Here is a 22,338-nt window from a genome sequence, read left to right on the forward strand (position 1 = left end):
CATCTTCAATGAGGTGATGTCAGAGTTGTGATGTCCCATGGGCTCTTTTCCATAGTGACATACCTGTTATTCTTGTAGTGCAGGAATGTGTTTTTGTTCTAACATGGGCCCCCTCCGGGCACATAGCAAAGCTGAACCACATATGAGACAACTCCCTGCTGACTGAAAGACCCACTAGATTACCTAACTTCTATGATCTGACTTTTCCCTGCCCACAATGTTTTCAATCAAATTTAAAACACATGCAACAAATGTGAGCTGGTAGATGAGTCAGCCCACACTGGAGAGGGGGACATTTGATTCAAAACATTGCAGTGCCATGGTCCCATGGGGAGTTGAGAATATTAGGCTGTGTTTATACAGGCAGCTCAAATCTGATATTTTCCTCATTGTTCTTTTGACCAACCACATCAGCTCTTTTTCAGAGCTGATGTGATTGCTCAAAAGACCAATTAGTGAAAAAGGATCAGAATCAGGCTGCCTGTGTAAACGCAGCCCTAGTGGCATATCCAGAGACCAAAAAACTACTGAACAGATAACACATTTCTGACAAGGGCGGAATTGCAGTGAATCAGATCCATTTATTTAACGCCCGTAGGGCGGGGTGCTGCTAATGTTATGTAATGCCCCACCATAAAAGGCCTTTCTTCTACTTAGTGCTGCAACAAAAAGACAGCAGGTTTTATTGTAGTCACACACAGTGGTGCAACAGCATGGCTTTAGTTGAAATAGACACAGTATCACCACTGAATGTACCAATATGCTTTCAATCTGTGGTATACTGTAGCGCTCTGACCAACAGACAGGCATGGTTTAGAGGACATAGAGAAGGACAACTCCTCGTTCATACATTACTTCATTATATTTCACTGAGGTTTTTGCAAATCGTTCATGCAATCTACAACCAGTCCCATTCCTATTGAATGTGAATCAACAGTAGAAATAAAACACACTTGTGAAATAACACTCAATGTTAATATTTAAGGTAGTAAGAAGGGCACCTAGTGCCAGAGAAGAGCGGAAGACACATCCCACTGGGTACAGATGTCAATTCAACATCTATTCCACGTTGGCTCAACGTCATTTCATTGAAATGACATGACGTGGAAACAATGTTGATTCAACCAGTGTGCACCCAGTGGGATTACTCAACATAAAATCATTGTAGTGCAAAATCCTGAGTCAAAGTAACCAATAACTAGCTTGTGAAAATTACCTCACATTTGTTAAACATAACTCTGCAAACTGAACATACTCCAGGCATACTGTGTAGAGTTTTTACCCCTGGGGATTATTGTGGAAATGAAGTTAATATTACAACTCACAGCGAACATTGCATACCTTCAGGACTGGGAGCTGGGCACCCCTGACAAATTGTAGTCATGGTTTTAGAGCAGAGATGCCTATGGGGCCAGCATTATCCTAACCATTCCTGTTCTGTGTTGGAGATCAGAGGTTAAGGAAAGAGAAGGCTGAGGCTGATTGGCTGCTGGTGGACGTGAGGTCGTAGGTAGGCGTTGTATCGCTGATGTTATCGACACAGAGTAGCGGTGTGTTTGTAGGGGTAACACTCAGACGCTCCCTCCCGTCTCTCTTTTCCACCTGAGGCTGCAGATCTCCACTCCTCTCTGTAAGGGTTGATGGACACACAGACCTCCCTCTGGTCACCAGCTCCATGCCACTGAACAAAGAGAGTCTACCCCCACAGGGCTGCTCGATCTGGGGGTCCGTGACTCGGAATGGGTCCCGCTCTGTCTGGAGCTCTGAGTCTTTAACTGTAACATTTGAGGTGAGCTGGGTCTCACCAGTCCTAAATCCAATCTGACTGTCCACGAACTCTTCACCCTGATTAGCAGACCCTCTCTCATCATCAAGCTTGAGATTTAGTAACCTCTCAGATGTACCCCTTTGGGCCCAGCCCAGGTCAGGCAGGGGAGGGGGTTGAGCTTGCCCCCCAGGTGACTGCTCAGTCTCAGGGTCTCTCCCTCTGTGATGGTTAAAGACCGGGATGTCACCTGGGCGTGTTGGCAGTAGCAGTGCGGGACTTGTGGCAGTGGGGGGCTGGTCCGAGGAGGATAGAGGAACACCATTGGCTGCTGCTGCATCACATCCAGCACCAATGATTGGCCCGCCCATCAGAGCCTTAAACTGACGAAGGATCTGGAAGGCAAAACCATCCTTTTTTACAATGCAAAACTACATAGTGTATGTAACAAGAGTCAACCATCGTAGATCATCATCTTCCATTATAACACCCAGGCTCATCACACTCTGCCTCTCTGGTGTTGACTTATTATTCAAGGTTCAATATGCAGAAATCGCCCTGCCATTCCCTGGTTGCTAAAATTCTAATAGTTCGCTTAATTTCAGTTTGTGACAAAACAAGCAATATTGTGTAGAGAATCATTGTTCCATCTAAGCTGCTGTGAGCAGGTCGAGAGTTTCAAGTTCCTTGGTGTCCACATCACCAATGAACTATCATGGTCCAAACACACCAAGACAGTCGTGAAGAGGCACGACAACACCTTTTCCCCCTCAGGAGACTGAAAAGATTTACCTCAAAAGGTTCTACAGCTGCACCATCGAGAGCATCCTAACCGGTTGCATCACTGCCTGGTATGGCAACTGCTCGGCATCTGACCGTAAGGCGCTACAGAGGGTACTGCGAACGGCCCAGTACATCACTGGGGCCAAGCTCCCTGCCATCCAGGACCTATACAATAGGCGGTGTCAGAGGAAAGCCCATAAAATTGTCAAAGACTCCAGTCACCCAAGTTATGGACTTTTTTCTCTGCTACCGCACGGCAAGCCTTCAGAGCATCAAACTCTCTAATACACAGGTCCTTTCTCAGCTCCTGTCTGCCTGTGGTGGAAGCAGTCACACACTTCCCATAAACTGCAGCCTGGGGAGAACAAGATATTCAGAAGTATTTTGATAAGATTTTAGAGGATGACTGCACTGGTTAGAATAGATAAATCTATGGTCCAAGTCATTTCTAGTCGACACTCAGTTTCCACTTGATTATTCCCTAAGAGTCCCCATAGCAACATCGGAGGCCACTGACACCATGCATAACAATTGAAGGAAATTCCTTGGCAGGCAATTCCTGTCCTTCCGAGTTCTCCCACTTACATACAGTACATCACCAAAAGTATGTAGACACCCCTTCAAATTAGTGGATTCTGCTATTTCAGCCACACCCGTTGCTGAAAGGTGTATACAATCGAGCACACAGCCATGCAATCGCCATAGATAAACATTGGCAGTAGAATGGCCCGTACTGAAGAGCTCAGTGACATTCAACGTGGCACCGTCATAGGATGCCACCTTTCCAACAAGTCAGTTCGTCAAATTTCTGCCCTGCTCGAACGGCTCCGGTCAACTGTAAGTGCTGTTATTGTGAAGTGGAAACGTCTAGGAGCAACAACGGCTCAACCACGAAATGGTAGGCTACACAAGCTCACAGAACGGGACCACCGAGAGCTGAAGCACATAACTCGTAAAAATTGTCTGTCCTTGGTTGCAACACTCACTACCGAGTTCAAAACTGCCTCTGGAAGCAACGTCAATACAATAACTGTTCGTCAGGAGCTTCACACAAGCCTAAGATCACCATGCGCAATGACAAGCGTGGGCTAGAATGGTGTAAAGCTCGCCGCCATTGGACTCTGGAGCAGTGGAAATGCATTCTCTGGAGTGATGAATCACACTTCACCATCTGGCAGTCCGACGGATGAATCTGGGTTTGGTGGATGCCAGGAGAATGCTACCTGCCCAAATGCATAGTGCCAACTGTAAAGTTTGGTGGAGGAGGAATAATGGTCTGGGGCTGTTTTCATGGTTCGGGCTAGGCCCCTTGTTCCAGCAATGTTCCAATATTTTGTGGAAAGCCTTCCCAGAAGAATGGATGGTTGTAGCAGCAAAGGGGGAGGACAAACTCCATATTAATGCCCATGATTTTGGAATGAGATGTACGACGAGCAGGTGTGAAACCGAAAGTAAAAAAGACACAAAAACAAAACTTAAGAACGGAAAGCATAGAAATAGCACACATAGAACAGATTTACCGCTTCTTAGACTTGTTTTCAATGGGAATGAAAGATCTATAACTCATTTCTATGTGAATTTGGTTTGGTCGCCCAAAAAGTTACATATTGCAGCTTTAAAAGGTAATAACTAGACTGTGTTACCTTGATGGTCTTGTTGGCTACAGGCCCTGGGGGTCCCTCACTCAGCTGGACCAGCCTCCTCTGGGTCACCCCGAAGATTTGCTCCAGAGATAGCAGATCAGAGGTCATGAGACAGGCCACAGCACACAGCGCCCTCTGGTGGGAAGGAGGGAAGCAGCACATTCACACATATTTGCGATTTGATGTTTATTTTTCAAGAGAAACCTGATCAAAATAGCAGCACATTCAAGACACATGTATATTGACTGTACCATCTGGGCAGTCTGTGACGGGTCCTGCAATCTGCGAGAGAGCAGCTCCACCACCACCTCACAGTTCAGAGTGGAACACCTGGGGACAGATGGGAGGGAATTAAAACACTCCAAAAAACACTGGACAAAAATTAAGGTGAAGGCAGACTGGAACAAAGGTCGAAGCCAATGCTCTAATAACATGCAACCTATTGGTCTGTACTGACTCCTTGATGAAGTGCTGGTTCTCCTCTCTGGACAGGAAGACCTTGGAGCCCTCAGTCATCCTGCTGATCAGCGCCATCTCCTGCCCACAGTCCCCTAACTGCATAGCCTCCACCCTGACACAGAAAGGTGGATGGAGGGAGAGAGAGGGAGACTCAGCATGGTTGACTCATTTAGTATTTTGCTGGTAAAGACTTCATATATCATGTAATATTTCCACCGTTCTGATAGGTCTCCGGAGCTCTCCCTACTGGCTCCCGATTGGCTACTGGTGCCACCCGAATTGCTGCTACCGCCCCCCGAGACCTGGCAATGGTCTGCGTTCTCCTGACAGGAGTTGTGGGAGGAGCTATGGCTGCTGTCAATCTCCTCCCAGCCCCCGCCCACCTGCCCTGGACACCGCTGGGAAACTAAGAGTAGGGGAAGAGAGAGAGGGAACAGGCCAGGATATTGAGAGAAGTACAGATGAAGAAGGCTTTCTGTCCTGTCAAACATATGTAACAACTATGTAATAAAAGCCTAATGATCTAATCAATATAACAGCTGATTTAAAAACACCTTTGGGTCTGTGAGGAGGCACAGTGTAGGCACATGCTGGCACTGCCACCTCTACGGGGCCCGAAGGCGCCACCACTGCCCGGTAGTGGTTGTCATGGAGACGGATACCCTGGTGTTCCATCGGGGGCAGGACGGCACTGGCCACAAACTCAGTAGCCTTGCGGATCTTGTCCATCAGGGTCTCACCACCTGCCGGAAACAGGATGTGATATGGATTTGACTGGGTGTATTTGAAATCTATTCAAACAGGTCCACTGAGCCACATGAAACCAAAATGGTGGCCTTGTTGCTGCCACCTACTTGTTATGTTCTTCACTGGGCTGTAGCCAAACCCCTGCATTCTGGATCCGTGGGCAGACTCCGACCCCATGCCTGGAACGAAAGACCTCAGCGATAAAAGACAACCATTGTACTTGTGTGCCTGCCTTTCCCCACTCTTCCCATCCACTCCCTCTTTTCCCCCTGTCTCTTCCTCACTCCTCCCTGCTTCTTTCTTCTTCTCCACCATCCCTCCTTTTCTCTTCCTCAATCTCTCTGTCAGAAGGATTGGTTTAACTTGATTGTAATTGAGGTCACATCCATTCATTCAGTAGTCAGATGTCTGTCATTAGTAGCAGTATTAGGTCAGAGATTGTTTGTTAACTAATAAGAGAGATACACATGCAATAACAATACAATGTACTCACCCATGTTGGCCATGGTTAGTTTGCATGGAGACGTGCTGCTCTGGTGAGAGACTGTCTCTGTGAAGAGTAACCTGGCCAATTCCTGAAGACCGACAAAGACAGAGAGTTTGTGAGTTTCAAAAAGACGCATTGGGGGATAGTAATTGTTTTAGACATTGTTTTGGCTCACCTGTGCTGTGGCCCTCACTTTCTGGTACATAGCAGTGCCATGGATGGGGTCAAGAGGACCACTGTAAACTGATATTCAGCATAACACACAGATTCAGTATAACACTCATAGCTCTCCGAAACCCTACTGTCACAAAGAGAAGGATGAAATGGAGACACAGATGCATTAGTGGTCACATCATCATCATCATCATCATCATCTCACCTGAGGCCTGCTGGATGAAGGTGGAGTTCCGTCTGAGTTCCGTCAGAAAGTGAGGTGATCCGTGGCCACAGAGATGGACGAAGACCTTCAGAACCTGGAAGGACAGAAACGATGGAAAAGGATGAGGCACAGGAGGAACAGATGAATAGCTGATATGATATATGGTGAAGATTAGCTGCATTCTTCTACATGATTCCTCTTCAGCCTCAGTTAACAAATCAAGGTCAAATTCAGTGTTTGGGGGCTTCTTAATGCAGCTGAAAGCCTGGTAACCCGGCTAGCTGAGCTCACCTTTATTTTGACATGGCAGGATTCTACCTGCAGCCTCTCCAACAGGTACTCCAACAGGCACTGACCACACCCAGTGGACTCCTGGGAGATTTCTGCAGCGCCAGGAGGGTAAAGGATACAAACTGTACTGTCTTTGGGTTGACATTGAAAAGAATAGGATCTCGCTAAATTATCTTTAATATCAGAACACAGTACTGTATCAGCATACAGTGGGAGGTGATGGGGATAAAAGGATACTTCCGATTTCTTCAAAGAGGTAGCCAGGACAGGGCTTTTCGTCATCTGCTGTTGCTTTCATCAGAGTGGGAACCTGAGAGGGATCATGCATGGATTGGCCAACAGATGAACACCAGAATAGACCATTTAGCTAGGATTTGTGTCATTTTATGTTTGGGTTTATAGCGAAAAGCACAGGGTGGTGGGTCCAGCGTAATACACTGTGGGAAGAAATCATACCAATTGACTATAGCGCTCAAGTCTTATATAAGTCTAATCATGACACGATTTCTGTCCTGGGAGTGTGATATCATATGATGTGCTAGCATGCTAACGTTAGCTAACTAGGTTGCTGTGGTACAGTAAACAGTGGGCGTAATGGGATTTACAAAACAATGTACTGTTCCCCCATAAAGTGACATATACGAATTATATCAAAATGTTATTTGCAAGTGTTTATATAGGTAAATAACACCTACTTTCTGAAGGAAAGATAGTCGTTCCATGAATGTTGCCATGATTTTGCAATAACTGGAGTCTACACATCTCTTCCTTGGGACAGACAACGAAGGCGGGGTTTACAATGACAGGTAGCCAATCAAACAACTATGGGTAGGACTCATACGATACCATTGGTCCAAGGCTTTTGCGTAAGGGTAACCATTGGCAAATCAAAAAGTCCATAATCCATATTGCCCTAACAAATCACGTTCGTAGATTGCATGTATGTAATTTCCTGATTCAGGGTCAACAACATGGCGCTGTCCATGGACTATGTCATCAAATGGTTTGAGTGATATTTTCCTACGAGTGCCATCTATTTCTATGATACTTAGTTAATATTGTACAAGAGCTTATGCAGAGGCATTAGATCGTTATTCAATTGATTGTATTCGTAGTTTTTTTTCCATCGTCAAAGACTATTGATCAAGTGTCCACCTATTGATCAAACGTGTGGACTCGCAGTCGAGAGAGGATGAGATGGTTTCCAGAGCTGTTTGCCCAGTGTACTGGTGGGGTGCGTATGTAGCTACTTGCTAGCTACCTAGCAAATATGGGCACTGTAGCCATTCATAATCCAAAAGCATCTATACCTCAGTGGTCATCATACACTACATGACCAAAAGTATGTAGACACCTGCTCGTCGAACATCTCATTCCAAAATCATGGACATAATATGGAGTTGGTCCCCCCCCCTTTGCTGCTACAACAACCTCCACTCTTCTGGGAAGGCTTTCCACTAGATGTTGAAACATTGTTGCAGGGACTTGCTTCCAGTCAGCCATGAGCATTAGTGAGGTCGGGCACTGATGTTGGGCTATTAGTTCTGGCTCGCAGTCAGCATTTCAATTCATCCCAAAGGTGTTCAATAGGGTTGAGGTCAGGGCTCTGTGCAGGTCAGTCAAGTTCTTCCACACCGATCTCAACAAACCATTTCTGTATGGACCTCGCTTTGTGCACGGGTGCATTGTCATGCTGAAACAGGAAAGGGCCTTCCCCTAACTGTTGTCACAAAGTTGGAAGAACAGCTTCATCTAGAATGTCATTTGTATACTGTAGTGTTAAGATTTCCCTTCACTGGGACTAAGGAGCCTAGCCCAAACCACGATAAACAGTTCCAGACCATTATTCCTCCACAATATGCCTTCAAGCAAGTAGCGTTCTCCTTGCATCCGCCAAACCCAGATTCATCAGTCGGACTGCCAGATGGTGAAGCGTGATTCATCACTCCAGAGAGCGCGTTTCCAATTGTGGCGAGCTTTACACCACTCCAGCCGACGCTTGGCATTGTGCATGGTGATCTTAGGCTTGTGTGCGGCTGCTCAGCTATGGAAACCCATTTCATGAATCTCCCGACGAACAGTTATTGTGTTGACGTTGCTTCCAGAGGCAGTTTTGAACTCGGTAGTGAGTGTTGCAACCGAGGACAGCGGTCCCGTTCTGTGAGCTTGTGTGGACAAAACGTTGGATATTAGGTTATTCAATTATTGCATCTGGGCTCCTAGTGTGCGGCTCTCCTTTTCTTTTTTAAGCTTGTGTGGTCTACCACTTCGCGGTTGAGCTGTTGTTGCTCCTAGACATTGCCACTTCACAATAATAGCACTTACAGTTGACCGGGGCAGTTCTAGCAGGGCAGAAATTTGACAAACTGACTTGTTGGAAAGGTGGCATCCTACGACGGTGCCACGTTGAAAGTCACTGAGCTCTTCAGTGAGGCCATTCTACTGCCAATTTTTGTCTATGGAGACTGCATGGCTGTGTGCTCGATTACACCTGTCAGCAACGGGTGTGGCTGAAATAGCCGAATCCAGTAATTTGAAAGGATGTCCACATACTTTTGGTGATGTACTGTATGTCAGTGGGAGAACTCGGAAGGACAGGAATTGCCTGCCAAGGAATTTCCTTCAATTGTTATGCATGGTGTCAGTGGCCTCCGATGTTGCTATGGGGACTCTTAGGGAATAATCAAGTGGAAACTGAGTGTCGACTAGAAATGACTTGGACCATAGATTTATCTATTCTAACCAGTGCAGTCATCCTCTAAAATCTTATCAAAATACTTCTGAATATCTTGTTCTCCCCAGGCTGCAGTTTATGGGAAGTGTGTGACTGCTTCCACCACAGGCAGACAGGAGCTGACAAAGGACCTGTGTGTTAGTTTGATGCTCTGAAGGCGTGCTTTGTTACAGCAGTGAGTGGCATATTACAGGGGTTTCATTGTACATTTGATCAAATTGTCTGTTTTTGATGTATCAATTTACTTTATCATCAAATTGTCTTGCAGGCCAAGAAGGCCATTCTGCCCAACATAACCAGGCAATGGACCCAATGTCCCCCCCCATGTTGTTATCTTCAACATAACCAGGCAATGGACCCAATATGTTGCATCTTCAACATAACCAGGCAATGGACCCAATGTCCCTCCATGTTCCATGAACATCATGTAGTACTGTATCAGTAATGTGCTGGCAGGTGCTGAAAGACTTCTTGTCTAGTCTCACCTGTTTAAAATTGGTTCCAGGGGTAATGCCAAGACAGCGTTTGGACAACACTCTTTTCAATAATGCTTCAATGTCATACTGTGTGACTATGTACTAACATGTAGCCCACTACCGGAGACTTGTAGGACTGTGTCTTTATAATATGTCCTTTATGGCTCAGTTGGTAGAGCATGGCGCTTGCAATGGCAGGATTGTGGATTTGTGTCCTGGGGTCACTGATACGTAAAATGTATGCACAGCACGGATGACTAAGTCGATTTGGATAAAAGCGTCTGCTAAATGGAATATTGTTATGTAAATACATGTGTGTATGGGGTCGCTTTTGTTCATGTACACACACATTTTATTTTACCAGGTAGGCAAGTTGAGAACAAGTTCTCATTTACAATTGCGACCTGGCCAAGATAAAGCAAAGCAGTTCGACACATACAACACAGAGTTACACATGGAATAAACAGTCAATAATACAGTAGAAAAATAAGTCTATATAGTTGACAACTGAATATTTTGCACATTTTCAAAAAATACAATGAGTTGAAAGCTTTACAGAAAAAAACTTATTCTAAAGAAGCCATGAGCAGTTATGAAGCCACTATTGATGTCCTCTCTCTGTGGAGTCCATTTCATTCACTGTCCTTATAGTAGCCACAGCACAGTGCACCATTGTAGAAGTCAAAGCCACTGTTTCAAATGCTACAAGAACAGAGAGATGACAATTCAATCGCATAAATAAACCACCTGTACAAGTATTCCAGTATTTTGCCTACATTCTGTCACTGCTAGAGAAGCCACTTCATAGGAACAATTCTGATCTCTATACAGTTACTCACTTTGACCCATTCATTTCACTGCAAGTTACAATAAAAGGCACAAAGCAGTGGCACCCACACACACACACACAGGATATGACTAAACAAAATAACCACATTACTTTAAGTCATGGAAAACATCACATGTATGAAAGGCACTGGTGGAGAGAGAGTAGAACCAGAACATGGAATGTAGAACCAGAGTTATGGATTCAGAACTCCTTTGTGGGTAAAACGTTTGGGAATTGTACATTACACTGAGTGTACAAAACATTGACACCTGCTCTTTCCATGACAAACTGACCAGGTGAAAGCTATGATCCCTTATTGATGTCACTTGTTAAATCCAATTCAATCAGTGAAGGGGAGGAGACAGTTTAAAGAAGGATTTTTAAGCCCTGAGACATGGATTGTGTGTGTGCCATTCAGAGAGTGAATGGGCAAGACAAAAGATTAAAGTGCCTTTGAATGGGGTATGGTAGTAGGTGCCAGGCACACCGGTTAAAGTGTGTCAAGAACTCCTACACTGCTGGGTTTTTCACACTCAACAGTTTCCTGTGTGTATCAAGAATGGCCCACCCCCCAAAGGACATCCAGCCAACTTGACACAGCTGTGGGAAGCATCCCTGTGGAGCGCTTTTGACAGCTTGTAGAGTCCATGCGCCGATAAATCGAGGCTGTTCTGAGGACAACAGGGGGGTTGTTGCAAGTCAATATTAGGAAGGTGTTCTTAATGTTTTGACCAGTCAGTGTAGAAATACGGCTACAGTATCAGTATGTACTCATCAAAATGGAAGTCTGGTTTAAAATCCAGAGGAAAATGTAAGCAAGGAAGCTAACCGATTTATCCTTAATTAAATGTACTATGAATGTTTTCCAAAAATATTATGTAAAAAAAAGCAGCATGAGAACATTTAGCTACGTTCAGAAAATAAGGTATACACTATTTACAGCTCACAATAACTAACATACATTTCAAAGGGCTTAACAAAAGCACTACAGTAACAAAATCAAGTAATCTCTACAGAGCCAAAACGAAAACTCCACATCACCTAGAAGTATCAAGGGATTTAACGTGACTCAAATGCAGCCATTGGATAGCCGGATAGGTGGTGCATTGCTCTCTCAAACACACAGGACAAAAGGAAACTTGGCATGTGGTATTGCATAGCTTAACGTACATTACAGTATAGCATTGAGCTTCTTAATAAAAAAACTAAAATAAGTTAATATTTACATACAAATAGATTTATGGCAGCATAATACAGCATATTTTTATAGAATAGTCTACAATATATTTGATCATCACTATATCTGCAATGTCTTCTGGAATCATGGAAGGAGCATGCTAAAAAATGCTTGCTAAAAAAAAAGCATTCCTATTTGGTAGAAGAACACAGACACACTGGCTGTTTACACATCTTCAGCCAATAAATGGTATTTTGACCAATCAGATCTTTTGCCAATAATTGATAAAAAGCTCAGGATTGGGTCGCCTGTGTAAACGCAGCCAGAATGTTCCCTATAACAATCAATGCACCTCACACACTCACAATCCTCCTGTACTGGTCAGGTATTATGAAGACAGGTGGTAAGGCAGAGTGTGATCCATGGTACATGACTGTGCGTGGGAGAGAAAGAGTGTGTGTTGTGGATAGTATGAATGCGTGTATAACAACCCACTGTACATGTGTGTGTGTGTGTGTGAGGGAGAGAATAAGGTGTGCACATTCTAACCAACTGTATTGCGAGTGTGTTTGTGTGAATACAGGGATTTGCACAGTCCAACCCAACTGTCCGTGAGTGTATGTTATACCGTATTCATGTGTGTGTATACCGTTACCCACTCCCAGTTACTCGTCTCTCTCAAGCTCAGAGGTCTGTTTTATCTGGCGTGTGTGTACCAGTGCTACCCCCAGTAGCGGTCCCTCTAGGGCTGCATGGAGATCCCACCCCCCATGTCCAAGAAGGACTCCAGCCTCCTGGAACGCCAAGCCTCCCCTACCACTCCTACCCCCAGGGCTCTCCTCCTCCTTCTCAGGTCCATGTCTCCTTGGTCCCTGGCCTTCTCCTGGACCCCCTGGTCCTGGCCTTTGTGGGTCTTCTCTTCAACAACATCGCTGGAGTCTGACTGGACGGTCGCCCTCTCCTTCAGGTCCCGTCCACGCTTCTTCACAGCCCCTAGTTCTTCTCCTAATCCTGGTTTGACAGATCCTGGCCCAGCTGCAGCCAGAGCCTGCTCCTCCCGGGCCTTGATGGCACTCTCCAGCTGTGCCAATTTCTCCTTCTGCGCCTGGACCTTTTTCTCCTTCTCCGCTCTCTCCATCACCTCTCTCTCCGTCTTCTCCCACTGGATCCTCTCTCGCTCCGCACTCTCCCTCTCTGCTCGCTCGTTTTCCAACCTCTCATTCTCTATTCCCTCTTTCTCTACTCTGGATTTTTCTATCTCCTGCTCTCTCGACAGTTTCTCTCTCCTCTCCCTATCCAACCGTTCCTCCTCCACCCTCCCCTGCACCGCTCTATCAATCCTCACTTCTTCCAGTCTCTTTCTCCATCCTCTCCTTCGCCTTGTCCACTACCTCCACCCCTCCTTTAACTACCCCGTCCTCAGCTTTGGCAGGTGGCGGCTGGGCTGGTTCTACCTTCATCCCCTCTGACACCTTCTGACCCAGCGGTACTCCCATAGCCCCAAGGTCCCTCTCCTTAGGGGCCTCCACCTCTGCCCCTGCCACAATTGCTGCCTCAGCCAAAACAGGCCGTTTAGGGACCTCCTGAAGGACTTTTTCCTTGGCAATAACAGAGGCAACCACTTTGAAGACCTGCTCTTCTGCACTCTTCTCCACAGGGAGGACCTCATTGTGGGGCTGGATGTGAGCCTCAGCCCCTCCGGCCTGTGGAGCTCCAGCGGGCTCCCCAGGCTCCATGGTGTCTGAGGCCAGGGCAGGACCACCTTGAGCTGGGTCTTTGGATTTGGATGCTCCCCCCTCCTCCTGGACCCCCTTCTCTGCATCGGCCTCTGGAGCTCGATCTATCGTAATACAAATATCGTTATTTACTTTCCCTTTTAATAACCAAACAGTTCAATTACTCAACACTTAGATACACATCACAATATAAAGACAGAACACGTATGAGTGTGCACACGCTGTGAGTCTGTACCTGTCATTTTGGGGTGCATCTCCTGGTGCTGTTCCTTTATGACAGCCAGTAGTTTCTCCTGCTGGTCCAACAGCCTCTTCTGCTGCTCCTGCTGCTCCTTTATAACCTGCAGCAGAGCAGCATGGTCCAACTGACCCTCTACATGGGGGGAGACAGGGTTAGAACACACCAAACACACACAGGGGGAGTCAATTACAAGTGGGTTGGGTTGAATATACCATTCATAAATCATATATTTGGAGGTATTGGGTATCTACATTGGAGGGAGAAAGGGTATTCGATTTATCCAGACAAACAGTATAGGGATGTGTTTAAGGGTTGGGGGCTGGAGGAGGGATAACTCAGTCAAATTAATGTTGGGTGTGGTTGCTACAAACAACAACAGTTTGGTGGGGGGGTACTGTGTGAGAGGGGGTGAGGTGGTTTAGAACTTGAGGGTTATGGCCATTTGGGTTAGGGGGACACAGAATTAGAAAGGTGAGTGACAATGTGAATACAGATAGAGAGAGAGAGAGAGAAACACTTGAACACACTAAACAAACATGAGTTATCTATCCAAAACAGAGATGTATGGATAAACCACTACTCCAATCTTTTTGGCTCTATAACAAAGAACAAACAGCAAAAACATATACATTATAATACAAATCTTAGAATCAACTATTAAAGACAACCAGATTCTCCAATTACATTTATTGAACTACAGGACAAAATACAAACCCTCCAACCCAAAAAGGCCTGTGGTGTTGATGGTATCCTCAATGAAATGATAAAATATACAAACTACAAATTCTAATTGGCTATACTTAAACGCTTTAACATCATCCTCAGCTCTTGCAACTTCCGCAATATTTGGAACCAAGGACATATCACCCCAATCCATGAAAGTGGAGACAAATTTGACCCCAATAACTACCGTGGGATATGCGTCAACAGCAAACTTGGGAAAATCCACTGCATCATCATTAACAGCAGACTTGTACATTTCCTCAGTGAAAACAAAGTACTGAGAAATGGTCAAATAGGCTTTTTACCAAATTACCGTACAACAGACCACGTATTCACCCTGCACACCCTAATTAACAAACAAACCAAAACGAAGGCAAAGTCTTCTCATGCTTTCTTGATTTCAAAAAAGCTTGACTCAATTTGGCATGAGGGTCTGCTATACAAATTGATGGAAAGCGGTGTTGAGGGAGAAAAATACAACAGTGTGCGCTTAAAATGGGCAAAAAAACATTTCTTTCCACAGGGCCGTGGGGTGAGACAGGGATGTACAGTACCAGACAAAAGTGTAGACACACCTACTCATCAAGGGTTTTTCTTTATTTGGACTATTTTATACATTGTAGAATAATAGTGAAGACATCAAACCTATGAAATAACACATGGAATCATATACACTGCTCAAAAAAATAAAGGGAACACTTAAACAACACAATGTAACTCCAAGTCAATCACACTTCTGTGAAATCAAACTGTCCACTTAGGAAGCAACACTGATTGACAATAAATTTCACATGCTGTTGTGCAAATGGAATAGACAAAAGGTGGAAATTATAGGCAATTAGCAAGACACCCCCAATAAAGGAGTGATTCTGCAGGTGGTGACCACAGACCACTTCTCAGTTCCTATGCTTCCTGGCTGATGTTTTGGTCACTTTTGAATGCTGGCGGTGCTCTCACTCTAGTGGTAGCATGAGACGGAGTCTACAACCCACACAAGTGGCTCAGGTAGTGCAGCTCATCCAGGATGAGGTGCTAGCTAGCATTAAACGTATCTTATAAAAAAACAATCAATCTTAACATAATCACTAGTTAGCTACACATGGTTGATGATATTACTAGTTTATCTAGCTTGTCCTGCGTTGCATATCGATGCGGTGCCTGTTAATTTATCATTGCATCACAGCCTACTTCGCCAAACGGGTGATTTAACAAGCGCATTCGCGAAAAAAAGCACTGTCGTTGCACCAATGTGTACCTAACCATCAATGCCTTTTTTTAAATCAATACACAAGTATATATTTAGTTAATATTGCCTGCTAACATGAATTTCTTTTAACTAGGGAAATTGTGTCACTTCTCTTGCGTTCTGTGCAAGCAGAGTCAGGGTATATGCAGCAGTTTGGGCCGCCTGACTCGTTGCGAACTGTGTGACGACCATTTCTTACTAACAAAGACCGTAATTAATTTGCCAGAGTTTTACATAATTATGACATAACATTGAAGGTTGTGCAATGTAACAGCAATATTTAGACTTGGATGCCACCCGTTAGATAAAATACGGAACGGTTCCGTACTTCACTGAAAGAATAAACGTTTTGTTTTTGAAATGACAGTTTCCGGATTTGACCATATTAATGACCTAAGGCTCGTATTTCTGTGTGTTATTATAAGTAAGTCTATGATTTGATAGAGCAGTCTGACTGAGCGGTGGTAGGCAGCAGCAGGCTCGTAAGCATTCATTCAAACAGCACTTTCCTGCATTTGCCAGCAGCTCTTCGCTGTGCTTCAAGCATTGCACTGTTTATGACTTCAAGCCTATCAACTCCCGAGATTAGGCTGGCAATACTAAAGTACCTATTAGAACATCCAATTGTCAAAGGTATATGAAATACAAATGGTAGAGAGAGAAATAGTCCTATAATAACTACAACCTAAAACTTCTTACCTGGGAATATTGAAGACTCATGTTAAAAGGAATCACCAGCTTTCATATGTTCTCATGTTCTGAGCAAGGAACTTAAACGTTAGCTTTTTTACATGGCACATATTGCACTTTTACTTTCTTCTCCAACACTTTGTTTTTGTATTATTTAAACGAAATTGAACATGTTTCATTATTTATTAAATAAATTATATATATATATATATATATATATATATAAATAAAAGCTAACAATTTTTTATATACATATATATATTAAAAAGAAATTGGCCAATTAATCGGTATCGGCTTTTTTGGTCCTCCAATAAATCGGTATCGGTGTTGAAAAATCATAATCGGTTGACCTCTACTAGTGATAGCAGAAAATCCACTCTCGCTTACAGTTGAAGTCGGAAGTTTACATACACCTTAGCCAAATACATTTAAACTCAGTTTTCACAATTCCTGACATTTTATCCTAGTAAAAATTCATATCACCACTTTATTTTAAGTATGTGAAATGTCAGAATAATAGTAGAGAGAATGATTTATTTCAGCTTTTATTTCTTTCATCACATTCCCAGTGGGTCAGGAGTTTACATACACTCAATTAGTATGGTAGCATTGCCTTTAAATTGTTTAACTTGGGTCAAACGTTTCGGGTAGCCTTCCACAAGCGTACCACAATAAGTTGGGTGAATTTTGGCCCATTCCTCCTGACAGAGCTGGTGTAACTGAGTCAGGTTTGTAGGCCTCCTTGCCCGCACACGCTTTTCAGTTCTGCACACACATTTTCTATGGGATTGAGGTCAGGGCTTTGTGATGGCCACTCCAATACCTTGACTTTGTTGTCCTTAAGCCATTTTGCCACAACTTTGGAAGTATGCTTGGGGTCATTGTCCATTTGGAAGACCCATTTGCGACCAAGCTTTAACTTCCTGACTGATGTCTTGAGATGTTGCTTCAATATATTCACAATTTTCCTCCCTCATGATGCCATCCATTTTGTGAAGCGCACCAGTCCCTCCTGCAGCAAAGCACCCTCACAACATGACGCTGCCACCCCCGTGCTTCACGGTTGGGATGGTGTTCTTCGGCTTGCAAGCATCCCCCTTTTTCCTCCAAACATAATGACGTCATTATGGCCAAACAGTTCTACTTTTGTTTAATCAGACCAGAGGACATTTCTCCAAAAAGTACGATCCTTGTCACCATGTGCAGTTGCAAACCGTAGTCTGGCTTTTTTATGGTGGGTTTGGAGCAGTGGCTTCTTCCTTGCTGAGCGGCCTTTCAGTTTATGTCGATATAGTACTTGTTTTACTGTGGATATAGATACTTTTGTACCTGTTTCCTCCAGCATCTTCACAAGGTCCTTTGCTGTTGTTCTGGGATTGATTTGTACGTTCATCTCTAGGAGACAGAACGCGTCTCCTTCCTGAGCGGTATGACGGCTGCGTGGTCCCTTGGTGTTTATACTTGCGTACTATTGTTTGTACAGATGAACGTGGTACCTTCAGGCGTTTGGAAATTGCTCCCAAGGTTGAACCAAACTTGTGGAGGTCTACAATTTTTTTTTTCTGAGGTCTTTGCTGATTTCTTTTGATTTTCCCATGATGTCAAGCAAAGAGGCACAAAGTTTGAAGGTAGGCCTTGAAATACATCTACAGGTATACCTCCAATTGACTCAAATGATGTCAATTAGCTTAATAGAAGCTTCTAAAGCCATGACATCATTTTCTGGAATTTTCCAAGCTGTTTAAAGGCACAGTCAATTTAGTGTATGTAAACTTTTGACCCACTGGAATTGTGATACAGTGAATTATACGTGAAATAATCTGTCAGTAAACAATTGTTGGGAAAAGTACTTGTGCCATGCACAAAGTAGATGTCCTAACCTACTTGCCAAAACTATAGTTTGTTAACAAGACATTTGTGGAGTGGTTGAAAACCGAGTTTTAATGACTCCAACTTAAGTGTATGTAAACTTCCGACTTCAACTGTAGGTACATGGTTGCAAAGGGCATCAGTGCCTTAACAGAGCGATTTGCCAAGGCAGGATACTCTGAGTGCAGCCCAATCCAGAAATCTGGCAGTGGCTTCTGATTAAAATCAGTTCTCACAGAACCGCTTGTTGCAATTTTGATGAGGCTCTCTTGTTCAGATATCAGTAAGTGGCCTGGAGGCAGGGCACGAAAGGGCTAACAAATCTAGTTGTTGGTGTCATCCGTTTTGGGAAAGTACCTGCGTGATTACGCAACCAACTCACTCAGGTGCTTCGCTATATCACATTTGACATTGTCCGTAAGCTTGAGTTCATTTGCACACAAAAAATCATACAATGATGGAAAGACCTGTGTGTTGTCCTTGTTAATGCAGACAGAAAGGAGCTCCAACTTCTTAATCATAGCCTCAATGTTGTCCCACACACTGATTATAGTTGCGAAGAGTCCCTTTAATCCTTGATTCAGATCATTCAGGCGAGAAAAACCCCACTCAGTCATGTGAGAAACTCATCATGCAAGCAGTCAGACAAGTAAAAATTATGGTCAGTAAATAAAACTTTAAGCTGGTCTCTCAATTTAAAAAAAACTTGTCAATAATTTGCCCCTTGATAACCAGCACATTTCTATTTGCAGTAAAAGCGTTACATGGTCGTTGCCCATATCATTGCATAGTGCAGAAAATACATGAGAGTTCAGGGATCTTGCGTTAACAAAGTTAACCATTTTCACTGTAGTGTCCAAAACGTCTTTCAAGCTGTCAGGTATCCCCTTGGCAGCAAGAGCCTCTCGGTGGATGCTGCAGTGTACCCAAGTGGTATCGGGAGCAACTGCTTGCACGCGTGTTACCACTCTACTATGTCTCCCTGTCATGGCTTTTGCGCCATCATAGAATTTCACTGGCTTGTATGCGAAGCAGTAATTGTTTCAAAACCTCTCCTGCCATGTCACTGATGCGTCGTGAAACAGTGGTGTTTGATGAAGGCATTGTCTGTATAGTTTTTTGGGGCCTTTTCCCCCAGCATTGTCGCAGCCATATCCGCGGCAGCAGGAAGAATTAAGTCCTCCACAATAGTATGGGGCTTCCCTCTCTCAGCCACTCGGTAGCTCACCATATAAGACACTTCTAGCCCCTTCTTATTGATGGTGTCTGTTGCTTTTACACGTCTTACTTCTCGAAAGTTGTCTTAATTCTTGCTCAAAAAAACTCTCGTGGCTTATTTTTCAAATTAGCATGTTTTGTTTCTAAATGTCTGCACAACAGTGAAAGTTTCATCGAGTTGTGAGATAGTACTTTGCACATATAACACACTGTGGCTGAGGAAAGGCACTACTCCCAATATAAGTGAACCCCAAATCAATGTAGATCTCATCATATTTGCGCCTCTTCGATGGTCCAACGTCCCTGTCTGGTGCTTTCCCGGGTAAGGGGGCAATAGCTCTTTGGCTGCATCAGATTCACAACCCTCAGTGTCCATGCTAGCTGGGCTAACAACAAATGTAGAATTACTGATGCTAGCATTGGATGTGCTCGTGGAAGCAGAACAACTTGTATCGTCGACAGGTGCAGGTGAAGTACTGCTGGTAGTAGCAGTACTACCAGTAAAGCTGATATGTGTCTCTATGGACACATATCAGCTTGGACTCTATGTGTCTTAATTCCCGCGAGGGAGTAATGGTTAATGTGATTGGATGTGAATGATTTGACTAGGCTACCTGTATTTGACATTGTGTTGTTATTTCGGTGAACACTAGATGGTTTAATTTTATTTTTGGCAGTGAAACGAGGCTACTCTGGCGAGAAAAACAACCTCGCCCAAATGTATAGCCCCATTTTGAAATATAAATGTTATAAAAAAATAAAAAAATGTGAATCACATTTTTATTTGGCGTACCCCCGACGGCATTGCATACCCCAGTTTGGGAATACCTGCCCTAGACCACATAAAAAACGATATATACCTCGGCCTAAACATCAGAGCCACAGGTAACTTCCACAAAGCTGTGAACGATCTGAGAGACAAGGCAAGAAGAGTCTTCTACGCCATCAAAAGGAACATAAAATTCAACAAACCAATTAGGACCAGGCTAAAAACACTTGAATCAGTTATAGAACCCATTGCCCTTTATGGTTGTGAGGTCTGGGATCGCTCACCAATCAAGAATTCACAAAATGGAACAAACACCAATTTTAGACTCTGAATGCAGAAATTTGCAAAAATATCCTCTGTGTACAATGTAAAACACAAAATACATGCAGAGCAGAATTAGGCCGATACCAGCTAACTAACAAAATTCAGAAAAGAGCCGTTAAATTCTACAACCACCTAAAAGGAAGCGAAACCCAAACCTTCCATAACAAGTAGAGAGAGAGCGACAGAAGGCGAGGGATGAGTTCATACCTGCAACCAGCTTTTGTATCACTGTGACAGGAGCCGGTATACAGGAAAAGAAAGGAGAGAGACAAGAGTTAGCGGAGAAAAACCAAAAACCTGATGTGGAGTATCCTGAGTGAATCAACCCAAGTCTGTCTGTCTGTCCTGGTCTGTCTGCCCTGGTCTGTCTGCCCTGGTCTGTCTGCCCTGGTCTGTCTGCCCTGGTCTGTCTGCCATGGTCTGTCTTGTCTGTCTGTGAACTGTTAACCCTGGTGCTTGTTCTGTACTTCAATCCTACTCTTATTTGTTTTTCTTTAATCTTGCTTATCCTTAGTGCAATTTCCACTCCACTTACCATCCATCTTGTCCTCCGCTCCTCTCTCCTTTATTTCTGGAACAGCAGCCCCCTCTGCTGCCACAGGAACCACTGCTTCAGCAACCGGGGCCGCTGGCTCACCTAAACCACATGGTCAAAGGCCAGGTGTCCAACATATCTACAGCCAATCAAATCACCGACAGCATCTGAGATGATTGAATGTTCTGGATAAAGACCAGTCATACTCACGTTTCCCAGCAGCCTCTGGGGCTTTGGCCGCAAGAACCAGCGCCTGCTCAGCCACCACATCCTTCCCAACAAGCACCTCTTTCACTGGGGTAAGTTTCTCCACTTGCTTTAGGAGTGGGACTTCCTGTTTTTCCACCACCCCCGGGTCAGGCTTCTCCAGCACCTCATTGGACTGCACCTCGGCTCCTCCCACTTCCTCCTTTTTCACCAACAAAGGAAGTTTATCTTCCTCCTCTCCTCCCTCTTTATTCTTCACCTCTTCCTGGTCCGCCACTCCCTGACCCTCAGACTCTTCTCCTCCCGCTGCAGGTTGGTTCTCCTCCTCCAGCTCTGCGTCATTCTTCCTCTTCTCTATCTGGACCTCATCATGGGGGATGGGCGGCTCGTGCCGATGGGCCTCCCCGTCAGGTACCGCCACACCTGGAGGAGGGGGAATGCACACAGCTATAACACATGGACTTTCAGGTGTTGCTGTAAATAGTATTCTGACAAACAAACCATTACTTATAGATTATTGCTTTCCTTCTATATTCTAGTCTAGTGGATTCCCTCTGGTTCTATAGGGTTCACCCTGGTTCTATAGGGTTCACCCTGGTTCAATAGGGTTCCTCCTGGTTCTATAGCATTCCCCCTGGTTCTAACAGGTTCCCCCTGGTTCTGTACCTGCATCAGGGCGGTCCAGCTGCACTTCCTCCTCCTCCTTCCTGTCTGGAACTCCTTGTTCAGGTCCTTTGATCTGGGGGGGCTCAGCCTGTTCCTGCTGTCTCTCTACTGGACGGACTGGCTCTAAAGCAGCAGGGGCCTTAGGCCTCTCCACCAACACAGGCTTCACCTCAGGCTGTTTCGCTACCACCGGCTTCTCTACTGCTGGGAAGGAACAATTTATTTGTATGTGTAAGAGCCACTAGATGGCAGCAGAAATCTAAGCTATAAAGAGATGCAACACTAATACGGACCTACAATACAGCCTAAGAGAATGAGACGGGGACAGAGAAGACAGACAGCGA

General features: G+C 44.5%; 2 protein-coding genes and 1 long non-coding RNA gene across 4 annotated transcripts in view; 1 reads left to right on the plus strand and 2 right to left on the minus strand.

The window, feature by feature from the left end:
- Positions 1–563: 563 nt before the first annotated feature.
- Positions 564–7,338, minus strand: LOC120046816 (AP-4 complex accessory subunit Tepsin-like). 2 transcript variants are annotated; one of them, XM_038992350.1, is made up of 13 exons: positions 7,250–7,338; positions 6,792–6,864; positions 6,555–6,646; positions 6,264–6,357; positions 6,060–6,127; positions 5,891–5,972; positions 5,505–5,576; positions 5,205–5,393; positions 4,867–5,056; positions 4,649–4,762; positions 4,443–4,521; positions 4,192–4,326; positions 564–2,160 (listed from the first exon to the last, which is right to left on the minus strand). In XM_038992350.1, exons 1-13 carry the CDS (start codon positions 7,286–7,288, stop codon positions 1,450–1,452), a joined length of 1,938 nt encoding a protein of 645 aa, XP_038848278.1. In that variant the 5' UTR covers positions 7,289–7,338; the 3' UTR covers positions 564–1,449. The 2 variants fall into 2 exon arrangements, with proteins under 2 accessions (XP_038848278.1, XP_038848279.1); XM_038992351.1 differs by having other exon boundaries at positions 6,792–6,991; positions 7,250–7,334.
- Positions 7,339–7,521: 183 nt separating this feature from the next.
- LOC120045723 lies at positions 7,522–10,516 on the plus strand. Its single transcript, XR_005476749.1, has 3 exons — positions 7,522–7,788; positions 9,357–9,463; positions 9,557–10,516. It is a non-coding gene; the product is annotated as an uncharacterized LOC120045723 (long non-coding RNA).
- Positions 10,517–13,080: 2,564 nt separating this feature from the next.
- The window catches only part of LOC120046817 (putative sodium-coupled neutral amino acid transporter 10), a 69,778-nt gene continuing 60,520 nt past the window's right edge, over positions 13,081–22,338 (minus strand). The window contains exons 12-17 of the mRNA XM_038992352.1: positions 21,995–22,195; positions 21,332–21,751; positions 21,122–21,223; positions 20,794–20,814; positions 13,742–13,879; positions 13,081–13,610 (exon numbers count right to left, since the gene is read on the minus strand). Of these exons, the coding sequence (XP_038848280.1) occupies positions 13,105–13,610; positions 13,742–13,879; positions 20,794–20,814; positions 21,122–21,223; positions 21,332–21,751; positions 21,995–22,195 (1,388 nt within the window). The 3' untranslated portion in view covers positions 13,081–13,104. The remainder of the gene's footprint in view (positions 13,611–13,741; positions 13,880–20,793; positions 20,815–21,121; positions 21,224–21,331; positions 21,752–21,994; positions 22,196–22,338) is intronic.

This window comes from Salvelinus namaycush, chromosome 4 (assembly GCF_016432855.1).
Source record: "Salvelinus namaycush isolate Seneca chromosome 4, SaNama_1.0, whole genome shotgun sequence".
Classification (NCBI taxonomy): Eukaryota; Metazoa; Chordata; class Actinopteri; order Salmoniformes; family Salmonidae; genus Salvelinus; species Salvelinus namaycush.

Excerpts from the sequence above, each read along its gene's own strand:
- LOC120046816 (XM_038992350.1), bottom strand. The coding sequence starts at position 7,288 with ATGGCAACATTCATGGAACGACTATCTTTCCTTCAGAAA. Across the intron at positions 5,973-6,059 it reads AAGTGAGGGCCACAGCACAG|GAATTGGCCAGGTTACTCTT; the intron begins GTGAGCCAAAAC and ends GTCGGTCTTCAG. Across the intron at positions 5,394-5,504 it reads CCCAGTGAAGAACATAACAA|GTGGTGAGACCCTGATGGAC; the intron begins GTAGGTGGCAGC and ends TGTTTCCGGCAG.